Here is a 23857-nt window from a genome sequence, read left to right as displayed (position 1 = left end):
TTTACACTGGACAGGTTTATTTTTTGTGAAATATTTCGTAAATAATGTTTTTCTGCTTCATTTATATTGGATCTCAGTTTACTGCAGATGAAATGTTGTTAAAACTGTATTCAGCCCCACACCTGATTCCACAGTATCTGATGCTGAGCAACCTCTAAAAACATATATATTCATGACATTCTCTCTTGATTAATAAAGTAAGCTGGAGTATTAGTCAGATAATTGTACTAACAATTATATTTTGCTATATAGTTTATAAATTAGATTATTAAGTGGAGAGACACAAGGAAATTCTGAAAGTTGATCTTAGAACATTATGTTGTCATTTTGACTGAATGTGCTTATAGACATAATTTAATTCTATTGTTATTATTATTATTATTATTATTATTATTATTATTATTAGCATTAGCATTAGAATTACTAATTTGATAGTTTTAATAGAATTGCCATTTTGCTTCATTTTTTATTTTTGTTTAATAAATAAATAAAAAACATAAAAATGCCATCTCTGTGGCAGTGCAGAGTCTTTATATACAGTTATCAATATAAACATACATTTAACATAATCAGCAATACAGAACATCCAATAGTATGTTGGAATCACACAAGGGTATTGTCTAATGTCACGCTGTATAAAAACAAGAAAATGGAGGATAAAAACTTTGAGGAAAACCATCCAGTTTGTGTTAAAAACAAATTGCATGTAAAACATTAGTATTGTACTCCAGGTTTTTTTTTAGTTGAGTTGTTATAAATAGATCGTGTCTTTGAGTGTGGGAGGTCATTTAAGAGTTAAAAAAATGGGTTCCTAATTCAGACCACATCTGTAAGTTATGTGCAGCGTGTCCCGGCAGAGGGCGCTGGTCCTCGGTGACGTCGGCGGAAACGGGGCGGGACTTCTCACTTCACAGACCCTGCTACAGGAAGTGCTGGAGAGTTCTAGAAAGCGCAGCGCGCGCACCGCGTGTTTACTGTGAATAAACAGTAAACGGAGTAAACAACGAGGCCCACGGAGCCATGACCACTATAGACTACAGCGTGTGGGATCACATTGAGGTCTCGGACGATGAGGACGACACTCACCCCAATATCGACACTCCGAGCCTGTTCCGCTGGAGACACCAGGTAAACACTCACCTGCAACACTCAGCTGCATCACTCATCAGATAAACACCAACCTGTAAACATTCACCTGTATCACTCATCAGGTAAAAACTGACCTGTAGCACAGGTATCCTAACCAACACGGAGCTCAAACTCAGTTCACAGAGACAATGACATTATCCTTTCCACCTTAAATGGAGTAGTAGTGCCATTCTCTTTTATGTGAGTAGAGGTAGGAGAGTGTAATGTGGGATGTTACATTTGTCCAGAGAAAATAGAAAGGCTTAATTTACAGACAATTATTAACTGTCATTAATAACCCCCTCATTCAGATATAAACCCCTCAGTACAGATATACCCCCCCCCACACACACACACACACACGCACCCAGTTCAGATATAAACCCCTCATAACTCCCATCGGTGCAAATATAAACCCCTCAGTTCAGATGATAATTATAGTATCTATATTATAGTACAGATCGGGAGAGTTAAAAAGTCGTTAATCCTGAAGGAAAATTCTCGATTATCTAAATTTCCCTTCAGATTTACGAGTATCAGTTAAATAACAGTCATTAAACTGCAATAAATCATTATAAATACAGATGGCACAACACAGCAGTACATTGAGTACACATTAGGAACTAAAACGGAGGATCGTACACATCAAGGTTGCGAGGAAACGAAGTTTAGAGGACTTAGCTTAAAGCTAGCATTGTACCTGTGATTTTAATTGGTTTTACTAAAGATATGTTGGGTTTTCGGCTTGATTTAGACACCACGAGGTTTAAAGTCCTTCAAAAATGTCTCGAAGTCCTAAATATTTCCTCAGTTTTCGGTTGTTTGTGCAGTAAACTCCCAGCATTAGCCGCTAAGCTAACTGTAGCTTTGCACAGATTCAGAATGTTCTAGCAATTCTCTAAACCCTTATTATTGATAATAATATATAAATTGAGAAACGGCCGTTTGCCTGGTTTCTGTCAGTAGCTCAGTTTCCTGTCGTTTCTCAGAGTTTGTATATTTTTCTGATTGTTTACTTGGACTGTGTCTTTTGTTCATGTGGATATTGAGACGGAAATGTACATCCTATAAATCCCTCGGTCGAAGTTAGATTTTATGATTTATCTGTAAATAATTTTTTTTAATGAATACCAGAAATACGTAAATGACGTGTGTGAATATAAAACCCACATATTATGCATTATAATTGTCTTATGGTTTTTACTAACAAAACCTGCTTTAACAAACCTCAGGGATGATTATAGACACATCTCAGATGATCAAAAACAGGAAAAATAAGTGATGAAAAAAAAGATACTGAATGTGAGTGTTGTGTAATTGACATAGAAAGGCACTATATTATTATGACTTTTAATTTTCATGTTCAATTTCCAGATTTTTTTGTGTGGCCCTTTCAGCAAACCTGTGTTATCAAGTGATTTCACACTTATTTAACAGTAAATCAGAAAGTATGACATACTGGAGATTTTAAAAATGCCCCAGTTCTGTATCTCCAGAACTGATGGTTCAATGTCAAAAACTGCATGTGATGCTACATTAGTGGACTGTCTTAATTGCACACAGTGAATCTTTGGTTCACATTCACCACGAACTGAATCATAGGCTGCTGAACTGCAGATTTTAGTTTTTGGGTCAGTTACAGAACTGTTGTCTGAGGGGAAAAAAAATATAGAAATATTTTTCACTTCAGTAATTAAATATAAAACTATTCATCAAAACATCTGTTCTAAATTACTGTTGTCTTTTTGCTTTTGTGATGAATGCTGCTGAGGTTTATGGAGCTTCAGTAAATATATGTTTAATGAATTTGTTACTTAATTGTGTCTATACATATTTGCTGATGGTGCCCATGTACAGGCCCGTGTGGAGCGCATGGAGGCATTCCATAAGAAGGGAGAGGATCTGGAGAGGTCCCTGACCGAGAGCAAGCGCAAGCTGCAGGAAGCTCAGAAGAAGGTCCAGGAGCTCACATTGCAGAACACTCCTGAGGCCAAGGCGGAGCTGGTAAAAGCTCAAGAGCAGGAGAAACAGCTGAGAAAAGAGGAGAAGAGCTTGCAGAAGAAGGTGGATGAGCATCACAGGGAGGAGAAAAAGATGCCCTGGAACGTAGACACACTCAGCAAAGAAGGGTTCAGCAAGGTCTCTCTAACAGTACTTTTAAAACATTGCTGTGAGCATTTGATTGCATTCATATGTACACATTTTAAAGAGGTAATGTGCTGATGTTGGATCATTAGTTCTGGATCACAGGCACCACTCCAACTCATCAGGAGAGGTCTCTGTCTCTCTCTCTCTCTCTCTCTTTCTTTCTCTCTCTGTCTCTCTCTCTTTTAGAGTGTGCTGAATATAAAGCCTGAAGTGAAGGAAGAGACAGAAGAGGAGAAGGAGCAGAAGCACAAAACATTTGTCGAGAAATATGAGAAACAGATTAAACATTTTGGTCAGTTGTGTTTTCATTAAAAATGCACCACTGCTTTCACAGTCAGTTTTAGTTCAGTGTGTGAAGTTAGATTTATTTATTTATTTTAATCATTGACCAGATTTATGTGGCTAATGACTAATGTCAGCACTGAGCTCAGGTCGGTAGTGCACTGTGATTCAAACCTGTTTTAATCCTGTTTTTGACTGGTGTCAAAAGGCAGTCTTTGTTCAAGTGATGAACGATGGTCATCTGAAATAGTCTGAATAAAATGGCCCTAAGAAATGATGTGCACCAGCCTGAGCAGCAGGGGTCAGTACGGGACGGGTCTTTAGTCTTCTAGTTTCACAATATTATAGTTTGTATGGGGATGGTTGTCAGAATCTATCTATAGAATACAATATATTAACGTGTGTTTTAACTGTGTGTATTTGTATTGTATGTATGTGTGTGTGTGTGTGTGCAGGGATGCTACGTCGGTGGGATGATAGTCAGAAGTTTCTCTCTGATAACCCTCACCTGGTCTGTGAAGAAACAGCAAACTATTTGGTGATAATGTGTATCGACCTGGAGGTGGAGGAGGTGATTTACTAAAAACACACACACACAGTTCCCTGATAATCCCTGTACTGGACAGTGGACACAACACTGGACAGTGTTCTGATTCTATTCACCTCCACTGTCTACTGTCCTCACTTTCTGTGAGGGGCTTTTAGAGGAGGACATCTGGTTCTATTCACCTCCACTGTCCACTTTCCCCCACTGTCTACTGTCCTCACTTTCTGTCCTGAGACTGAAATATCTCTAAATAACTAAGTTAGTTTCAGAGTCTGGTTCCGAAGTTGTTCTCCTGCTGCAGAGAGAGAGCGGTGGATAGTCACAGTTTTCATGTAGATTTTAAACAGATGATTACATCAATTCATTGGCAAGTTTCTACTAACACCGATAAAAAGTAAAAAAGTATTATTCGATAACATCAGCTGGCCAATTTATTGATAGGATTTTACTGTTAAATCTTAACATTTGTGTTTATTTCAGAAACACGCTCTAATGGAGCAGGTGGCCCATCAGACCATAGTGATGCAGTTCATTTTGGAACTTGCCAAGAGTCTTAAAGTGGATCCGCGAGGATGTTTCCGCCAGTTCTTCACCAAAATCAAGGTGTGTGTTCATTTCTTAAAATCCAGGAGTGTAACCATACGTAAGTTGTCATTTCTCTATCCCAGTTTACATGAGTGTGTGTGTGTCTGTTAGACGGCTGATCAGCAGTATCAAGAGGCCTTTAATGATGAGTTGGAGTCCTTTAAGGATAGAGTTCGTGGTAGAGCGAAGATCCGGATTGAGAAAGCCATGAAGGAGTATGAGGAGGAAGAGCGACAGAAGCGCTTGGGGCCTGGAGGACTGGACCCTGTAGAAGTCTATGACTCTCTGCCAGTGGTAGGTCAACAACAGATAGTCCAATATAAATGCAGTCAACGTTAATTATCTAAACATACACTTCAGGCTCAACCATGAGAAGGGTTCTAGAGTTAGTTAGTAACAATGCTACATACCTGAGGAGTCTCACAGCTGACACTAATGCTAATTTATCAATCTGTTCTTCTTCAGCCCTGAACTCTCCCTGTCCAACACTGCTCTCGAGTCAGCTCTTCAATAAACTCCAGTGTTAGATCCAGTGTTAGCACCAGTGTTAGATATAGTATTAGCTCCTATTTTAGCGCTTAGCACCGATGTTAGCTATGGTATTGGCTCCTATATTAGCGCTTATATTAGTTCCGGTGTCAGCCCCACTCCACTGTTCATGTGAGCTAATAACCCTGTGTTACTGTCTGTCTGTTCAAGGGTTGGGGGCGAATCTGGTCAAGGGTTGGGGGCGAATCTGGTCAAGGGTTGGGGGCGAATCTGGTCAAGGGTTGGGGGCGAATCTGGTCAAGGGTTGGGGGCCTGATGTGTGTTTATGTTTTTCTGGAACAGGAAATGCAGAAGTGTTTTGATGAGAAGGACATTCAGATGCTGCAGGACACCATCAGCAAAATGGATCCCACGGTCAGTGTCCCAGTGTTTTATACAAATTTATAAAGTGCTTTTGTAACAAATCTGAACTTGTAACAAAGCTCATTTGTTAGATTTTAAAGGAGCATTTTTATTTTTCGACTGCGCTGTCTAAAGTGCAGCTGCTGAATCCAGAATGTGCCAAAACATTATAAATGTAATAACTGGGAGTATCTAAACCAATAGTGTTGTACACAGTTCTACATGGTGTGTCAGTGTAATGTGTGTGTGTGTGTGTCTGTCATGCAGGAGGCAAAGTATCATATGAAGCGCTGTATTGAATCTGGGCTGTGGGTCCCCAACTCCCGGACAGATGATGATGGAGAGAAAGAGGAGAAAGGGGAGGAGCCTGAGTATGAGGAGTTGAAAAAGGAGAAGAGTGACAAACAGGACAAAGACTCTCAATAAACGCCCAATACTTCCTTTATTACCCCTCCCTTAAACCTCACCCTCAGCACCTCCTTTATTACCCCTCCCTTATACCCCACCCTCAGCACCTCCTTTATTACCCCTCCCTTATACCCCACCCTCAGCACCTCCTTTATTAACACACCCTCAGCACTTCCTTTGTTACCCCTATATTATACCCCACCCTCACCACCTCCTTTATTTCCCCTCCCTTATACCCCACCCTCAGCACTTCCTTTATTACCCCTATGTTATAACCCACCCTCAGCACCTCCTTTATTTCCCCTCCCTTATACCCCACCCTCAGCACTTCCTTTATTACCCCTATGTTATAACCCACCCTCAGCACCTCCTTTATTTCCCCTCCCTTATACCCCACCCTCAGCACTTCCTTTATTACCCCTATGTTATAACCCACCCTCAGCACCTCCTTTATTATCCCTCCCTTAAACCCCACCCTCGGCACCTCCTTTATTACCCCACCCTGAATATTTGTAATCCAAATCCCTCCCCAAATCCCTGCCGCTGCCTGATTTTTCAGTCCATTTTCAGTCAGATTTTCATACAGTTCCCTTCCGTTTTCCTCCTGATCTCCAGCTGACATCGTTAATAAAGAGGGGGCAGGGGTTAATTACACCAACGCCACAATCTTCGTAGAGTAATTAATTTACATATTCATTAACAGTGACCCTCCCCATGAGTGTGAGGTAATTGGCCTTGCCCCCAAGCTGCTGCATGCTGATGATTATTAAAGAAGACGTGCTTTATTCCTGAATCAAACTGGTTTATAAACTGAACACGGATATCCAGTACATTTAAAGACTCAGAACTGATTCAATCCCCGTATTTCTGCCATACATACTTTACTTTCTCTGTTGTTCGGTAAATCAGAGCTCTAGGTGAACCTCGGAGATGGACAGGAGCCTAGGTGGAGGTGCTGTGTCCGTAACGCTGTTGTGTATATACAGTGCTTCTTCATTTCACTTTATTTTGTTTGTTTCTGCCCTCTGCTGGTGGTCAGTACTCCACTCCTTGTTTTTTGCTGTTGTTCTTTAGACTAGGTTTATTTAGTTTTTCAGACAGCAGTTTGTGTTGCTGAGTAAAGATTTGCTGTAACACACTCCCGTGTGGATCTGTTCTTTACACAACATTCTACACTATCCTTTCTTATTCCTTCACACTAAACACGCTGTCTCTCTTCACCATTTAAAACAACTGTCCACTCGTTTAAGTTTATATTAATGTAAAGAAAATGTTACCGCGACCCTGCAATGGAGAAGCGGAGAAGAAAATGATGATGATGATGATGAGAAAATGTTGCAGAATAAGAAAGGTTTCAAAAAGAAAAATATTAATAGCAAATTTTTGTCAGTTTTACACAATGCACTGTCAATGGACAAAAGAAATATTAATCAGATCCGTGTTTAATGTGAATGGGAGGTTCTGGTATCTATCGTATGTCTGTTTACAGAAAAATACCCCACCCTTAAACAGTCAGAGCCACTATGCTGATACTAACTCCTTACAGTTTCCAGTATTTTGGCCTCTCTCAATTCAGAGATAGCAGCAAGGTCTTTTCTGACAGGAAATCACTGCCTGGGGCCTTATAAAGCACTGAATTCAGGAGGGTAGTGAATACTGTACCCACATTTTTATCTCAGGAAAAGTATTATCCCTACAGATTTACTATAAGGATTGTACTAAACTCACACATCTAGGGAATTTCATTATATCAGAATTTGTACTTCAAGAATTTGCACTAAACCCACAGATTTATCTTAGGAATTGCATTAATCTCATTCATTTACTTAGGAAATGGCACTAAACCCATATCTTTGGAATGAATTTAAACCTACATATTTACCTCGGGAGTGTCTGTAGTCATCTACCCAGAATGACTGGGGACATGCAGACACGGTGTACACACACTGCTCCTCACAGAGAGTGCCCCGAGGCAGGGTTCAGTAGCTGTGTGAGAGAGACCTCTCCATCTCCATCTTTAATGTCACATAAACTTCATGCAGTTCCACTGAAATCCTGAAATCATTTAGAGAGGCAAAGGGTTAATCTAAAATGATGTGCTTGCATAAGTGTACACACCCTCTGATGTTTAGGGATGTACTTGTGTTCAGAACGAACTGATCACAGTAAAGTTTTCAGCACACACCTGCCGTCTGCTGAAGTGACTCCTTTAACAACACACTGAGTCGTTTCCTGACATTTCATTTGTTGCATTTTACTGCAAACTCCATGGTGCACCAAGAGCTTACAAAATATATAAAAAGGGGCTCTTAAAGCTGAAAGGTATCTATCAGGAGGATGGTAGAACATTTCTGAGGCATTTGATATACCAACAAACATAATACGGCACAAGAGTCACTTTTGGGTGTCCCTCAAAACATGATGAAAACACAAAAATAACAGTGGTCCAGGACGCTGACTACCCAAGTGTTTGGCCCCAAACCTGGCACCTCTGTTGGTCTCATTGGGCCTGTAATGATGGCGGTGACTCTAGCTAATTCAAGTATAGCCACACAACATTTGCTAGTGCCTTAAATGAACCTTAACTGTCAAATGTGTGTGCTGTCTTGGATGAGGCATACAGCAACTTTGTTCTGCAGGGAACTGTTGCAGGTGACGGTTGTGTATTCTTCACGTGATGTGATTTAGGATGGCATTTTCTTTCAAAGAAATCACACAAGCTCAGTTTGCAAAAATTTGCAAAAACCTGTTTCAGTTCTACCAAAAGTGTGGCATGTGGGAAACATGTTTTAAACCAAGTTTGAAATGTGTTGTGATCTGATGAAGCCAAATCGGAATTTTTTAGCCATAATTCCATAAGGGAATATTTGGTGCCACAACAACAGTGTAGATCAAGATGCCAATCTATACAGTGAAGAATGGTGATGGCAGCATGGGGCCTGGGGCCTGTTTTCCTTCAGTGGTGGGAATAAAGAACAGTTCCAAATGACACACCGTTTAGCACAAAAAAAGGTCGCTGCTAAACAAAGATGAAGAGAAATGTCACTTTTCAACAAGTGCTGAGTCTGAAAGGACATGGAGCAGGGGAGAACCCTGCACTGGACTGGAGGCTGTCTGAGATGTGGAGGGAGATTAATACTTCTCCAGAGGAAGGGGCAGGACTTGTGTTGACTGCTTCAGAGTTGAATCAGTGAGAGTCTGTGTGCGATGTGAACAGTGCAGTGATTGGTTTCCGAGTGAAACGTAGCATCCAGTGAAAGGAGACGTGGATCGGTGAATGGTTTCTGACCTTGTTGTGCTGAACACCCCAGTGCCCAGACCACATCATCATAGCCCTGGGATTCACCTGAAGTAGAAGATCAGAAATGAATGCCTGAGATTGAACTGTGAACGGTGTTTGAGAATGTGTAAGTGAGGCCCTGGAACGACCACAGGGACACCCAGTTTGTCTGGTGTTGGTTCTGCTGGTCACTCAGTGTCAAAGAGGTGGACTATGCACTGGTCAGTGGTGGTTAGGACACAGCAGATACAGTCAGGAATGGTGATGCATCAGGCTCTAGCAGGATTTGGCATATTGCGTTAATCTCTGATCTCTCTCTCTCTCTCTCTCTCTCTCTCTGCGTGCGCGCGTGTGTGTGTGTGTGTGTTTGGAGAGAGGAGGGGCCCGCGGAGCACAGCGTATATTCACAGACATTTTAGGTATTTTACTGAAAACACGCTGCAGTGAGTGAGGGGGGTGGGGTGGGGAGAGAGAGAGAAAGAGAGAGAGAGAGAGAGAGAGAGAGAGAGAGAGAGAGAGAGAGAGAGGATAGGATAATAAGAGGGAGAAAGAGAGACAAGACGGGATAGAGAGAGGAGAGACAGAGGGGACGGGACTGAAAGAAAGAGAGAGGAGGACTAGATACAGATTGTCCATGGTTCCATTTGTCTCTGATGTCCACACGTTCGTGTCTGTGATGAAGAGGATTAAGATGACGAAGGTGAGTGTGCTCCGCTTCCTTTCTCGCGGATGCTGCTCCGTGTGTGTGTGTGAGAGAGAGAGAGAGAGCGTGCGTGTGTGCGCGCGATTGCGCGCGCTCACGCTCGCACTCTGGTTCTCCATCATGGCAGCTGTTCTTGTATCTGCAGTGTGTGTTTGTGTGTGTGGGTGTGTGTGTGTGTTTGTGTGTGTGCTATTCTCTGCTCTGCAGGTTCTGTTTGTATGTTCCTGCATCTGTGAAATCTCTCTCTCTCTCTCTCTCTCTCTCTCTCTCTCTATATATATATATATATATATATATATATATCACACACTGCAGCACGCCAGCAGAAATCAAAACCAACACACAGATTTGTTCTTTACTGTTCTGGTTGTTGTTCTAGATTACTGCACTTTTCTCTGGCTGCAGAACAGAACACATCCTGGTTAATCTGATGCACTAGCTTAGCTTAGCTTAGCATAGTGACTCCCAGAATACCTGCAGTAACTACCATGTTCGAGCTGGTCTCCCAGTATGGCTTGCGTCAGAGGCTTGAGTACTGCGGTTTCCCAGGACATTTAGAATCGGTAGCATGAGCAAGCCAGACTCCTAGTACCATTAAATTAACTAGCATGAGCGAGCAGTCTCCCAGAACAGCTAGAATTAATAGCATGTGCTAGCTAGCTGGGTGGGATAGGCAGGGTTAAATTGGGCCCGGGTTATTGTTTGGAGGATTACTGACTAAGGCCATGACCTGGCCCTTTCCGGACTCTTATGTTCTGGTTCTGAAACAGGATTCCTGACCCATAGCTGAGGTGGCAATAGCAGTGTGTTCAGCCAGAGGGGCGTGGCCAATCTCAGGTGCCTCCAATCAGAAGCAGTGCACTAGTCTGAGCTGGTGACGGCAACAGGTTGCAGTGGAATCGCTGTAAGATGGGGGTGAGGGTGTGACCCCTCCCCCCCGGTGTGACCACGGCCAGACCCTGACCTGACCCCTGCACAATCCCGTCACGACCTGGCTCTCCATCTGCTGTGCTGCCTGGGTTCGGCTCCGGTCCGGTCCGGAGGGAAGAACCAGCCAATCAAGATGAAGAAGAGCCGGAGTGTATTGACAGTCACCGGAGAGGAGGTAACAGTGCTCTAGTGTAAATAATACCCACACTCTGGTGTATAATACACACACAACTCACACTCTGGTGTATAATACACGAACAACTCACACTCTGGTGAATAATACACACACAACATGAACCAGTCACTAACAGGAGTTACTAAACCCCCCCCACATTAGCCTATTAACTTTCGCTAGTCAAACACTGTATCGGGTCATTTACCTGTTTAACTGCTCATTAGATAACAGCGATTAGCTGACTCTCACTCTCTCTTTCTCACTATTTTTCTCTTTCTCTCACTCTCACACTTTCTATTTCTCTCACACACACTTTGTCTCTCTCACACTTTCTCTCTCTCTCTCACTCACACACTTTCTCTCTCTCACACTATTTTTCTCTCTCTCACACATTTCCTCTTTGTCTCTCTCTCACTCTCACACTTTCTTTCTCTCACTCTCAGACTTTCTATTTCTCTCTCTCACACACACTTTGTCTCTCTCACTCACACTTTCTCTCTCTCACTCACACACGTTCTCTCTTGCACACTATTTTTCTCTCTCTCACACACTCTCTCTCTCACTCGTTCTTGTTGTCTCTCTCACTTTCACACTTTCTTTGTCTCTCACACTTTCTCTCACTCTCACACTCTCTCTCTCTCACTTTCACTTTCTCTCTCTCACATATTTTCTATCACTCTCTCTCCCTCTCACTCTCTCCTATCTGCAACCATCTGACAGCCAAAACACACACACACACACACACAGAGGCAGTTTTTTTAACATTATTTCTTGAAAATAAAATTGTAAAATGTAATGCTTTTGGCTGCGTCGGTCATGTCCTATTACAATGCAACACCACCCCAACTGCTGCCCTCTGTGTTTAGTTGTTAGTTTTGTGGATCACACACCTGTACACGCAAGGTGTGTTATTTCATGTATTTTCTATCTGTTTATTAAAGTTTGTGTGTAAAATATAAGTGCATTGTAGGTAATACTGGGTCATGGGGAACCAGAGGAGAATTAAGATACTAGGTAAACATCTTACAATTTGTCCACCTTCTCAAAACGTCACACATGTAACTTCACCTACTCTGCACACTGAACTCCCCCTGGTGGTTTTTGTTTGAATGAGTTTGTATTCCAGTGTCTGAAGTGAAGGCTGTGGTTGTGTCCTTGTTTGCATATCTATATGTTCTCAACAGGGCAGTGAGGCAGCTGTGAGTGGGGAAAAGGTGGAGTCAGCACGTTACAGCCGCTCCTATACGTCTGGGAGCACACTGGGGGCTGAGTTCCGAAGGGGGCGTAGCCGGAGGCTCTCCTCCAGCCTGCAGGTAACCATGGCTTCACTCTCAAACAGGAAGGTTATTATAAACAAAAACTTTACCCCAAATGTTTATTTTTATATTATCACTGAGTGTAGTGTAGTGTAGTGTGTGTGTGTGTGTGTGTGTGTGTGTATGTGTGTGTCTGTCTGTCTGTCTGTCTGTCTCTGTTTGTTTGTGGGGTGCAGGTGCCCTGTTGGCTTCGCCCACGCTCCCGTTCACCTGAGGTGCTGAACATCATGCCCCGCCCCACAACCCTCCCCCTGCGCATCCCACCACGCATCGCCATCACACACGCTGATACAGACAGGTACGTACACATACACACTCACACAGACACACACACACACACACACTGACACACATACAGACACACACACGCGCTTTCATACATACACGCAAACACACAAACACGCACAAACACATGCACAGACATGTGTACTGGCACTTGTGCATATGCTGATGCACACATGCTAATGCACAAATATGCTAATTCATGCTGACTTTCACTTTTTTAGTTTTCTCTATCAATCTCTCTCTTTCTCAGTGAGGTGGAGAATGGAGGAGTAACACCTGCTGATCTCAGCCCAGGCTTGATGCTTCATCCCTCGTTCTCTCAGTCTCAGCGCAGAGAGAGTTTTCTCTATCGCTCCGACTCTGAATATGAACTCTCGCCCAAAACCGTTTCTCGCAACTCTTCCATGGCCAGCGAAGGGTAAACAACAACAGCACCCCCACAACCTGTGTGAATTATTACACTATAACAGTTAATCATACAGCACCCCCACTATCGGTCAGAATTATTACACTATAACATTAATCACACTGCACTCCCACAACCTGTGTGAATTATTACACTATAACAGTTACTCACAATGCACTCCCATTATCGGTGTGAATTATTACACTATAACAGTTAATCACACAGCACTCCCACAACCTGTGTGAATTATTACACTATAACAGTTACTCACAATGCACTCCCATTATCGGTGTGAATTATTACACTATAACAGTTAATCACACAGCACTCCCACAACCTGTGTGAATTATTACACTATAACAGTTACTCACAATGCACTCCCATTATCGGTGTGAATTATTACACTATAACAGTTAATCACACAGCACTCCCACAACCTGTGTGAATTATTACACTATAACAGTTACTCACAATGCACTCCCATTATCGGTGTGAATTATTACACTATAACAGTTAATCACACAGCACTCCCACTATCGGTGTGAATTATTACACTATAACAGTTAATCACACAGCACTCCCACAACCTGTGTGAATTATTACACTATAACAGTTACTCACAATGCACTCCCATTATCGGTGTGAATTATTACACTATAACAGTTAATCACACAGCACTCCCACTATCGGTGTGAATTATTACACTATAACAGTTAATCACACAGCACTCCCACAACCTGTGTGAATTATTACACTATAACAGTTACTCACAATGCACTCCCATTATCGGTGTGAATTATTACACTATAACAGTTAATCACACAGCACTCCCACTATCGGTGTGAATTATTACACTATAACAGTTAATCACACAGCACTCCCACTATCGGTGTGAATTATTACACTATAACAGTTAATCACACAGCACTCCCACAACCTGTGTGAATTATTACAATATAACAGTTACTCACAATGCACTCCCACAACCTGTGTGAATTATTACACTATAACAGTTAATCATACAGCACCCCCACTATTGGTCTGAATTATTACACTATAACATTAATCACACTGCATTCCCACTATCGGTGTGAATTATTACACTATAACAGTTAATCACACAGCACTCCCACAACCTGTGTGAATTATTACACTATAACAGTTACTCACAATGCACTCCCACAACCTGTGTGAATTATTACAATATAACAGTTACTCACACAGCACTCCCATTATCGGTGTGAATTATTACACTATAACAGTTAATCACACAGCACTCCCACTATCGGTGTGAATTATTACACTATAACGGCTCATCACACAGCACCCCCACAACCCGTGTGAATGATTACACTATAACAGTTAATCATACAGCACCCCCACTATTGGTCTGAATTATTACACTATAACATTAATCACACTGCACTCCCACTATCGGTGTGAATTATTACACTATAACAGTTAATCACACAGCACTCCCACAACCTGTGTGAATTATTACACTATAACAGTTACTCACAATGCACTCCCACAACCTGTGTGAATTATTACAATATAACAGTTACTCACACAGCACTCCCATTATCGGTGTGAATTATTACACTATAACAGTTAATCACACAGCACTCCCACTATCGGTGTGAATTATTACACTATAACGGCTCATCACACAGCACTCCCACAACCTGTGTGAATGATTACACTATAACAGTTAATCACACAGCACTCCCACAATCGGTGTGAATTATTACACTACAACAGTTAATCACATAGCACTCCCACTATCGGTGTGAATTATTACACTATTACAGTTAATCACACAGCACTCCCACAACCCGTGTGACTTATTAAACAATTACACTCTCACATTTAATCACACAACAATCCCACAAATTGTGTGAATGATTACACTATTACAGTAAGTCAGACAGCACTCCCACAATCTGTGTGAATTATTACACTATTACAGTTAATCACACAGTACTCCCACAACCGGTGTGAATTATTAGACTATTACAGTTAATCACACAGCCTTCATACAACAGGTCTGAATTATTACACTATTACAGTTAATCACACAGCACTCCCACAACCTGTGTGAATTATTACACTAGTATTGCTAATCTCACCACCCTCACACTCTTGTGTATTATGACACACTGCTAAACAATCTGATAGGGCTGAAACTACCGGTGTTAAGTACTGCACACCGTAAAATACACCAACAACCCTCCCACAGTCAGTCCTTGTTTAAACAGATTAACTCCAGAGACACTTGTACACATTCAAACCATTAGGGGTTAGTCTAACCACTGTTTGTAATGTGAAGACGAATGAGAGGGAAACGTCTGTTCTCTTTGTCTTTGTTAGACACAGCGCTGAGGACTTCATTGTTACACCCTTCGCACAGGTGAGCACCACCCTTATCACCCCTACGTTTTCAGCTCCAAACTTATCACCCCCAGCCTTCTCACATTACCTTTTTCAGCTCCAACCTTATCACCCCCACCTTATTCACCCTCACATTTACTAGCTCCACCCTTATCACCTCCATGCCTATCACATCCTTCCTTATCACCCCACTATTACCATCCCCACCCTTAATACCCCAAACCTTCTCACTACCTGTTTACAACCCCCTCCCTTTTCACCCTAACCCTCCTCACCCCAACCCCTTACCACTTTTCCCACATCCACCCTGATTACATCCACCCTTACCACGTTTATCACCCCCACATTTATCTCCCCCACCCGACATTTATCACCTACACCCTTATCACCCTCACCTTCCCACCAGCAATTTTAACACTCCCAACTCCTCACACCCACCCTTACCACCCCCTCCCTTCTCATCACAACTTTTATCAGCTCCACCCTTATCACATCCTCCTTTATTACCCTCACCCTTACCACCCTCACGCTTAAAACCCTTATCACCCCCAATCTACCCATATCCACCCTCACCACCCTCACCTTCCCACCAGCACTTTTAACACTCCAAACTTCTCACCAGATTGGATGTAATCAGGGTGTGGGTGATAAGGGTTGCTTATCACCTACACCCTGATCACCCTTATCACTCCCACACGTATCACCCCACCCTTCTCACCCAAACTATTATCACCCCCATCCTTATCACATCCATCTTTAACATCCCTACACTTATCACACCCCATCCAGCCTTATCACCCCCACCCTTACCTCCTCCTCCCTTATCACATCCTCCCTTATCACACCGACCCTTACCACCCCTACCCTTATCACCTCACCCTTACCACCACCATACTTTTCACCCCCACCCTAACCACCCTTAACACCCCCACCCATATCACCCTCACACTTATCACCCCACCTTACCACCCTTATCACCCAACCCTTACCACCGCCACCCTTATCAAATCCACTCTTACCTCCTCATCATCCCCCAATCTTATCACTCCATCCTTACCATCCCCACCCTTACCACCTCCAACCTACTCACATTCACCCTTATCACCTCCATCCTTCTCACCCCCACTCTTACCACCCCGTGCTTCTCACCCCTACTCTTACCACCCACTTCCTTGCCACACCCACCCTTATCATGCCCAATCTTACCATCCCTTAACACCTGATCCTAATATTGCTAATATGACTACTTTTACTAATCCTGCTCCAGTTTGTGTATTGCAGGCATGGACAGGTGCATGTGGCCATGTCCACTAAGCAGTTTGAAATTAAAATGAAAGAGTCCAAATGTTTCAGTTCCTGGTAGTTCTCAGCTGTTCTCAGCAGCTCAGCTGAAGCTGGCCTCTTCTCACGCTTCGGCTTTGCCTCTTCACCTTAAATGTTGCAGCATATTTAGAACAGACCTACTGCACCAAGGTGGAAAACCAAGTTTAAGTAGAAGCTGATAAATAAATGTTGCTGTTTACCTTTCTTGGAAACATCACAGACATGGTGCCCCCTGGTGATCAGGCACAATAAGATACAGCAACAGAGACCAGGTCTACTAAAAGCAGTGTCTGTTCTTAGTCAGAGGAATCAGCCTCAACCAATCCTGTCTGAACTGGTTTACATAAAAATGAAAAAATGTGAAGTGGGTGATCAAGAAATGGCAGCATGCAAAAAGGTTTAGCAGTAATAAAACTTGTTACCTATATCCGGTCCACTTATCTTTCTCTCTCTTTCATCATGTTCTCTCTGTCTGTTCACACTTTAACATCTGGTTCTCTCTCTTCTTTCTCTGTCTCTATTTGTTCTCTCTCTCTCCCCATCTCTCCCCCCCCCACCCCTTCAGGTTTTGGCGAGTTTACGCTCTGTCAGAAGTAATTTCACTGTCCTGGCTAATCTCAACACCCCCAGTGTAAAGTTAGTTCTCCTCTTTCCTCTATATTCTCTATTTTTCTGTAATTATGTGTGTGTGTGAGTGTGTGTGTGTGTGTGTCCTCTGTACTGTGTATAATTGTGTGTGTGTGTGTGTGTGTGTGTGTGAGTGTGTGTGTGTGTGTGTCCTCTGTACTGTGTATAATTGTGTGTGTGTGTGTGTGTGTGTGTGTATGTGTGTGTCCTCTGTGTTGTGTATAATTGTGGTGTGTGTGTGTGTTTGTGTGTGTGTGTGTTTGCGCACATGATGAATGTGTGTGTAATTCTGTGTTTGTCAACAGGAGGTCTCCACTGAGCGCACAGTCCTCAGGACTCCCCTTAAGAACGTCCCTTTCAGGTGCGAACTGCCTGTGGATCTCACTGCTATAAAGCATGGTTCCTTTCTTTCAATTATCATCATTCTTTCCTACTCACCTCCCCCTGTGTTCCTCAGCTCCTCCCACTGTTTTTAGCCTTTTCCAATGTGCATCTCCTCTATGTCCTCATCTTTTCTCTTAAGCCCTCCACTGTGTGTATTGGGTCCACTTCTCATCTACCTTTGCTCCTCCTCTTGCATGTCCTAGCTCCTCCCCCTGTATCTTAGCTCCTACATACTTGTCCTGGCTGCTCCCACTGTGTATCTTAGCCCCCAATCCTTGATGCTAAGGGTGAATACCTGGAAACAAGGGGGAAAATATGAGAAAGATTCTAACTGTGTTAATTACAGTGTTCTGCACACATGTTGAACAGTATATGCTTAGCAAGTGTATGTGTGTATGTGTTTGTGTTGTAGATCATCAGTATCAGCAGTTAACCATTGAGACGCTGGCTGAACTGGACTGGTGTTTAGATCAGTTAGAGACAATCCAGACTCACCGATCCGTCAGTGACATGGCCTCCAGTAAGGTAAACAATCCATCCCTCCATCAAAACATCAAACATTCATTAATATTTTCATTCATTTTCTGCAACCCTTATCCGGTTCAGGGCTGCAGTGGGTCTGGAGTCTACTTGGAATCACTGGGCCCAAGGTGGGATCACACCCTTGAGGGGGTGCTGGTCCTGCGCAAACATACAAACAAATAATTACTAAAACAGCAAGCAATCGGACAATAAACAATTCCACCTTTATCACTAGAATATCATCTTCCAATCTACGTCATTAAAATATGTCTCTATCCCTTCTTTCCCAGACTAATGATTTCTTGTTGTCTCAGCTTCTCCCATGATTCTCAACCCCGTCCATGTTTCTCAAACCAACCCTGTGTTTCTCAGACCCTCCTTATGTTTCTCAGCACCTCCCGTATTTCTCAGACCCTCCTTGTGTTTCTCAGACCCACCCTTGTGTTTCTCAGCCTCTCCCATGTATTTCTGCATCATAAACGACTGAGTTGATAGTTGTAACCTAGAAACCCAGCATTATTTAGCCTCTTATTTCACTCATTGGTCGGCAGTGCCTATAAAAAAAATCACTCATTGTTTTATCCATCAGTATATCTCAGGTACTACTACAGGTCAAAAGTCGACAGTTAATGTACCAAATTTAAGCTTAAAGTCACTGATTTTCATTGATGTAATCATTTTATATATAATCCCACTGATAAATAAGTATTTTTGCTGTTATTGGAAATTATGAAAAAATATTAGTGACAGTACAGCTTTTAAGATTTTAAAATATTTTAGAGGTTTCTTCCTCATCAATGACAAAACCGCTGCTTCTCGAAGCCTGAAGAGCCTACAAGTGGCTCACACACAAAGTTAGCACAGCAGCACTTACCTTAAATAGTCCCCTTCAAAACGAGACTAAATCTGAGTCTCTCCGTCAAACCATTCGTGAGTAATCCTCATGTTTGTGTCAAGTGTGCTGGCCGAAAAAAAAAATCAGAATAAAATAGTACACCATTAAATTATGATCCCCGTGGACCCATGTCACACTACTGCCGCGTAGCTTAGGCTCTCAGCTTTCCAATGACATGTCAATCAAGTCTGTAGACCAATCAGGGGCAGAGTTATGGTGATGGGCACCCAAGGAGGAGGGACAAACACGCAGCAGAGCGCATATGTTTTCAGCACCTAACAGACACAGACACTGCGAGAGAGACTCAGACTGTTCTGTTTGGCAGCCACAAGCTCCACAAACAATGATCAAGTCAATAAACATGTTTCAAAGCTTAGATGTCTTTTACAAGTTACATTTCCCCCAATGAGGACATTTAAATGCAGCAGGGGGTGTGGGGGAGTTTGCCTTGCTCTACAGCTAATCAGAGTGCAGCTCTCGCCTTTTAACACGTCAGTCATTTAAAGGAACACTGTACTCGGTGAGAAACAAGTGTAAACATCAGAAATAAACTCGGTACAGCAGAATAAAACACACCATAACTAAGGTTTTTACTGTTTGGTGAGGGGTAAATGGCCACTTGGTGAGGGACAGGAGATGGGTTTCTCATAGAGAGTAAAGAAAAACACATTGTTGACACAGATGTTGACATTAGGTCTAGACAAGATATATTTTTGCAGTAAAAGTAAGCATTTTCCTTATGGAGAGCTTGGGGTCTAAAGAGACACTTGGAGAGGCCATTTGTCCACTGTCTGCTTCAGCTTGAATAATTTCAAATTAGTAGGAGGTATCAACTCCAAATTTTACCTGTGGAAAGTAGACCCCTGGAGACACAATTTATAAATAAATAAAAAGAAAAATGTAATGGGACTCATGAACTCTTCAGTTTATAGTCACTAACATTTGTTTTTTTCAAAAATAAGCCAATCGCCTACATTTTTTTGTGGTTTTCATAAGCTTTTGACAACTTCATATATATTTCAGGACCTCTAAATTGTTTCTTTTACAAATTTGAAGGGTTTTCTGTAAAAAAAAAATCATGATAATGCCTCTACTTCCTCTAACTGCCTGAGGAATATTGGCCATCGGCCACTGCTGCTGTCTAAAAATCAGCATTGGCATTGGCTATCAAAAAACCCATATCGGTCGATTACTAATTGGAAGTGTCTAAATATATGAATTGCGATCCCACTAGCAATATATTTATCTCTTATGTCAAACATTTTGGGAGTGGGATGTCCGGAAAAACAGAGTTTGAGGAGGTCTGCTGACTTCGCTGCTTCGACTGCTGGGTCATCTGGGACCCCCGGACAACATATCGGAAGGCTGGGTCACTGCAAATTTATTCCTCAAAAATGTTTTCATTCAAACGTGTGCACAAAACAAAGGAAAGTTTTCAGGGATTTTTAATAGAAAACAACACCCTAGGCTTACACCATTTGTCTCATGGGGTGTCCATGATAAACATATACAATTTTGGGGTCTTTTGAACCCTTCTAAAGGGTGTCCAAATCCCATATAGGAATTTCAGTAGGAATATATTGGGAGTGGGATATCCAGAAACTGAGTTTGGGGGGGTCTGCCGACTTAGCTGCTTCGACTAACAACTCATCTGGGACCTCTGAACAACATATCAGAAGGCAGAGTCACTGCACACTTGCCCAGTATAGCAAAAAAATTTAATTATTTCCTGAAATGTGCTCTCTAACTGTCACTTAGGCTTCTGTTTTCATTCAAACGTGCAAAAAGCAAAGGAATGATTTCAGGTATTTTTAATAGAAAGCAACACTCTACGCGTAATCCATGACACACACAGTATTGTGGGGTGTCCATGACAAAGATATTAAAATTTGGGGTCATTCTAACCCTTCTAAAGGGTGTCCAAAACCCATATATGAATTTGAATGGAACTATTTTGAGAGTGGGATGTTTGGGGGGGTTTACCAACTTCGCTCCTTTGACTGCCAAGTCATCTGGGACCACCAAACAACATATCAGAAGGCTGGGTTGCTGCACTCTTGCCCAGTATAGGAAAAATATCAACAAATTTATTATTGAAAAATGTTCTTTGTTTTTGTTTAAATGTGTGCACCAGGCAAAGGAAAGGGCCTGCAGGGCCTTTTCATAGAAAACAACAAGAATCAGCTACCCAAAAGTGTCCTTAGGTGTGAATATGTGAGTGTGTGATTAAATGTGTGAGTGTGTGGCGCCCTGCACCCATGATTCCATGTATGCTCCAGACACACCATGACCCTGAACTAGAATAGGGTTAGAGACATTGAATGAATGAATGAATGAATGAATGAATGAAGAAATTGAAGTCTCCTGAGGGCGCCCAGACACAACATTGAATTGGTTTAGAAACTTCACTCTTTGTTTTTACTGTCCACAATTAGCCCAAAATTCCTCACAGTTCTAGATACAATATCATGATCCTGTGACTGACCTGTCTCACTGCTCTTCCTTAGGCCTGTCTCTCTCTATCTCTCTCTGTTTAGTTTAAAAGGATGTTGAACCGGGAGTTGTCTCACCTGTCTGAAATGAGTCGCTCTGGTAACCAGGTGTCTGAATACATCTCCAGCACCTTCCTGGGTGAGATACTCTTCATTTTCAACCTGTTTAGCTTTCATCCTCTTCTCAGTGTCTTAAACCCATATATTGAAATTGTCACCCATTTGGCAGAACCATAAGCACATTTCACCTATTAAGACACAATTTGCAAACATATTTTCACCCACTAAAACACATTTTGCACTGTGATGCACGTGGGTTGCATAATGCTAGGCACAGGTAGCAAAAGTGCAACTCAAATAAAGCACCGATGTCACAACGTAAACACGGCCACTCTAAAATGATCACACATGTGACAAATGATGTGAAGAAACCAATATAAGCCAGTACAAGGGTCCCGGTCGTAGAAGTTTCACTGTAGATAGAAACAGAGAGGCAGAGTAAGGGGAAGAGGTAGAAGAGGTGGAAGAAGAGGAGGGACGAGACGAAGAATGATGAAATATGGACTACCATCATTGACCACGTTCTTGTCCATGGATTGACTATGAGGAAAGCAGGACTTCGAGTTCAGCTCCACCTGAGTAGATTCACAGTGTCCACCATAGTCCGAACATTCAGAGAGGAGAACAGGTAATTGCTTTATTCATTTCGTTTACAGTATGACTCAGTTCAGATCTGTAAAAAATGGTTTTCATTACATGATTTTCCTAAGACATTTGTAGGCTTAGTGCTGCATGTAATATTTTGTAACGCCATGTTCTTTTGTAGAATCGCAAGACTACCACATCGGGGGTGGATGTCTATATTGAACTCTCATTGTTGACATGGTCCTTCAAAGACAAGTGTAATCATACTGCGTGAAATACAGCAGAGAATGTTTCACCTGGATTCCTCAGACCGTCCACATGAATATATTTATATGGATGAAGCTGGGTCCAATCTCGCCAAAAGGAGGAGGAGAGGCAGGAACGTGATTGGCCAATGAGCCATTGCTGCAGTCCCTGGCCAGCGTGGTGGCAATGTCATGTTATGTGCTTCCATCAGCAATCATGGGGTTCGCCACATCAGGGCCATACAACACTCAACATGTCTTGGCTTTTATGAGTGATCTTTGAGATATTGTGTTAGGGCGTGAGCAGCAGAAACATGAACAGACAGGACATCCTGTCCATGTCAATGTGTAGAACAATGTGAGTTTTCACCGTCCCATCCAGGTCAGACAGTGGTTCAGTATCAACCAAGATATCCTAAATGTTTTTCTTCCACCATTCTCCCATTTCCTCAACCCAACAGAGGAGTTCTTCTCTTCATGATGTTGGAAAGTTTATGACCAGCAACCCTAAACCAGGGAAAATCTCTTGCAGTCCATGGAACTGGCCTGTAATGACATAGGGGTGGATGCAGGACAAACATGGATCCGACATACTAGAAGTTATTTCCCATGCTGCCTGGCCAGGGAGAATGTGGCCTGTGATGTAGGTCAAGTCCTGTGGCCTGACCCAGCACATCGATATAATGCTGCACTAGAGTAGATACTGTATGCACTTCTGTCCTTGGCAATGACGCGCCCAACTAGCACAAGTATTGGGCCAAGGGAATGCCATGATATAGCAGCCCAAACCATCACTGATCCACCCCCATGCTTCACTCTGGGTATGCAACAGTCTGGGTGGTACGCTTCTTTGGGGCTTCTCCACACCGTAACTCTCCCGGAAGAATCAGATGTTTTGTGAATTTAGTGTATGAACTGGGTTTTGTGTTTACTGTTTGGAGAAATGGATGCATGGTTTCAGGAAACGTGTCTTGGCAATTGAGAAAAACTCTAAATCCAAGGTGTGGCAACATTTATGTCTCCTGAAAAAACAACTGAAATATGCCTTGTTACTTAATCCTCTCTCCAAACAGCCTAAACATATATTTTGTTTTACTGAGTGATTGAAAAGTAGAATGTTCATGGTTTCTGGTGAGTGTTTATTAGGGTATTTAAGTTTTTTGGTAAAATTTCATTTTTTTTCCTGCCACAGCAATTCAGACTCCAGGGGAGTAAGTGTTAAGGCAAATCATTCCTGTGTTCAGTCGGC

The 23857-nt window shown here is 42.3% G+C and overlaps 2 protein-coding genes across 3 annotated transcripts in view; both read left to right on the top strand.

Annotated features, from left to right (window-relative positions):
- The first annotated feature begins 903 nt into the window (after window positions 1-903).
- On the top strand, window positions 904-6277 carry cdc37 (cell division cycle 37 homolog (S. cerevisiae)). Its single transcript, XM_066659897.1, has 8 exons — window positions 904-1128; window positions 2986-3267; window positions 3463-3568; window positions 4014-4129; window positions 4586-4708; window positions 4802-4984; window positions 5522-5593; window positions 5849-6277. The coding sequence occupies exons 1-8, from the start codon at window positions 1021-1023 to the stop codon at window positions 6005-6007; spliced, it is 1149 nt and encodes a 382-aa protein (XP_066515994.1). The 5' UTR covers window positions 904-1020; the 3' UTR covers window positions 6008-6277.
- Window positions 6278-9801: 3524 nt separating this feature from the next.
- Window positions 9802-23857, top strand: part of LOC136686489 (3',5'-cyclic-AMP phosphodiesterase 4C-like) — a 33351-nt gene continuing 19295 nt past the window's right edge. The window contains exons 1-10 of one of the 2 annotated variants that reach the window (XM_066660302.1): window positions 9802-9969; window positions 10743-11077; window positions 12262-12390; window positions 12570-12691; window positions 12929-13096; window positions 15455-15494; window positions 17364-17434; window positions 17731-17786; window positions 18222-18334; window positions 21764-21857. In XM_066660302.1, the coding sequence (XP_066516399.1) occupies window positions 11036-11077; window positions 12262-12390; window positions 12570-12691; window positions 12929-13096; window positions 15455-15494; window positions 17364-17434; window positions 17731-17786; window positions 18222-18334; window positions 21764-21857 (835 nt within the window). In that variant the 5' untranslated portion in view covers window positions 9802-9969; window positions 10743-11035. Of the gene's footprint in view, window positions 9970-10742; window positions 11078-12261; window positions 12391-12479; window positions 12692-12928; window positions 13097-15454; window positions 15495-17363; window positions 17435-17730; window positions 17787-18221; window positions 18335-21763; window positions 21858-23857 lie in introns of both variants that reach the window. The other variant, XM_066660301.1, reaches the window with a different exon arrangement.

Source organism: Hoplias malabaricus, chromosome 2 (assembly GCF_029633855.1).
Source record: "Hoplias malabaricus isolate fHopMal1 chromosome 2, fHopMal1.hap1, whole genome shotgun sequence".
NCBI lineage: Eukaryota > Metazoa > Chordata > Actinopteri > Characiformes > Erythrinidae > Hoplias > Hoplias malabaricus.
The sequence above is the reverse complement of the archived record's forward strand: the minus strand, read 5'-3'. Positions and strand labels throughout refer to the sequence as shown.

Coding starts and splice junctions, on each gene's coding strand:
- cdc37 (XM_066659897.1), top strand. CDS start 1,021: ATGACCACTATAGACTACAGCGTGTGGGATCACATTGAGGTCTCGGAC. Junction 3,268..3,462: donor GCAAAGAAGGGTTCAGCAAG/GTCTCTCTAACA, acceptor TCTCTCTTTTAG/AGTGTGCTGAATATAAAGCC. Junction 5,594..5,848: donor TCAGCAAAATGGATCCCACG/GTCAGTGTCCCA, acceptor TCTGTCATGCAG/GAGGCAAAGTATCATATGAA.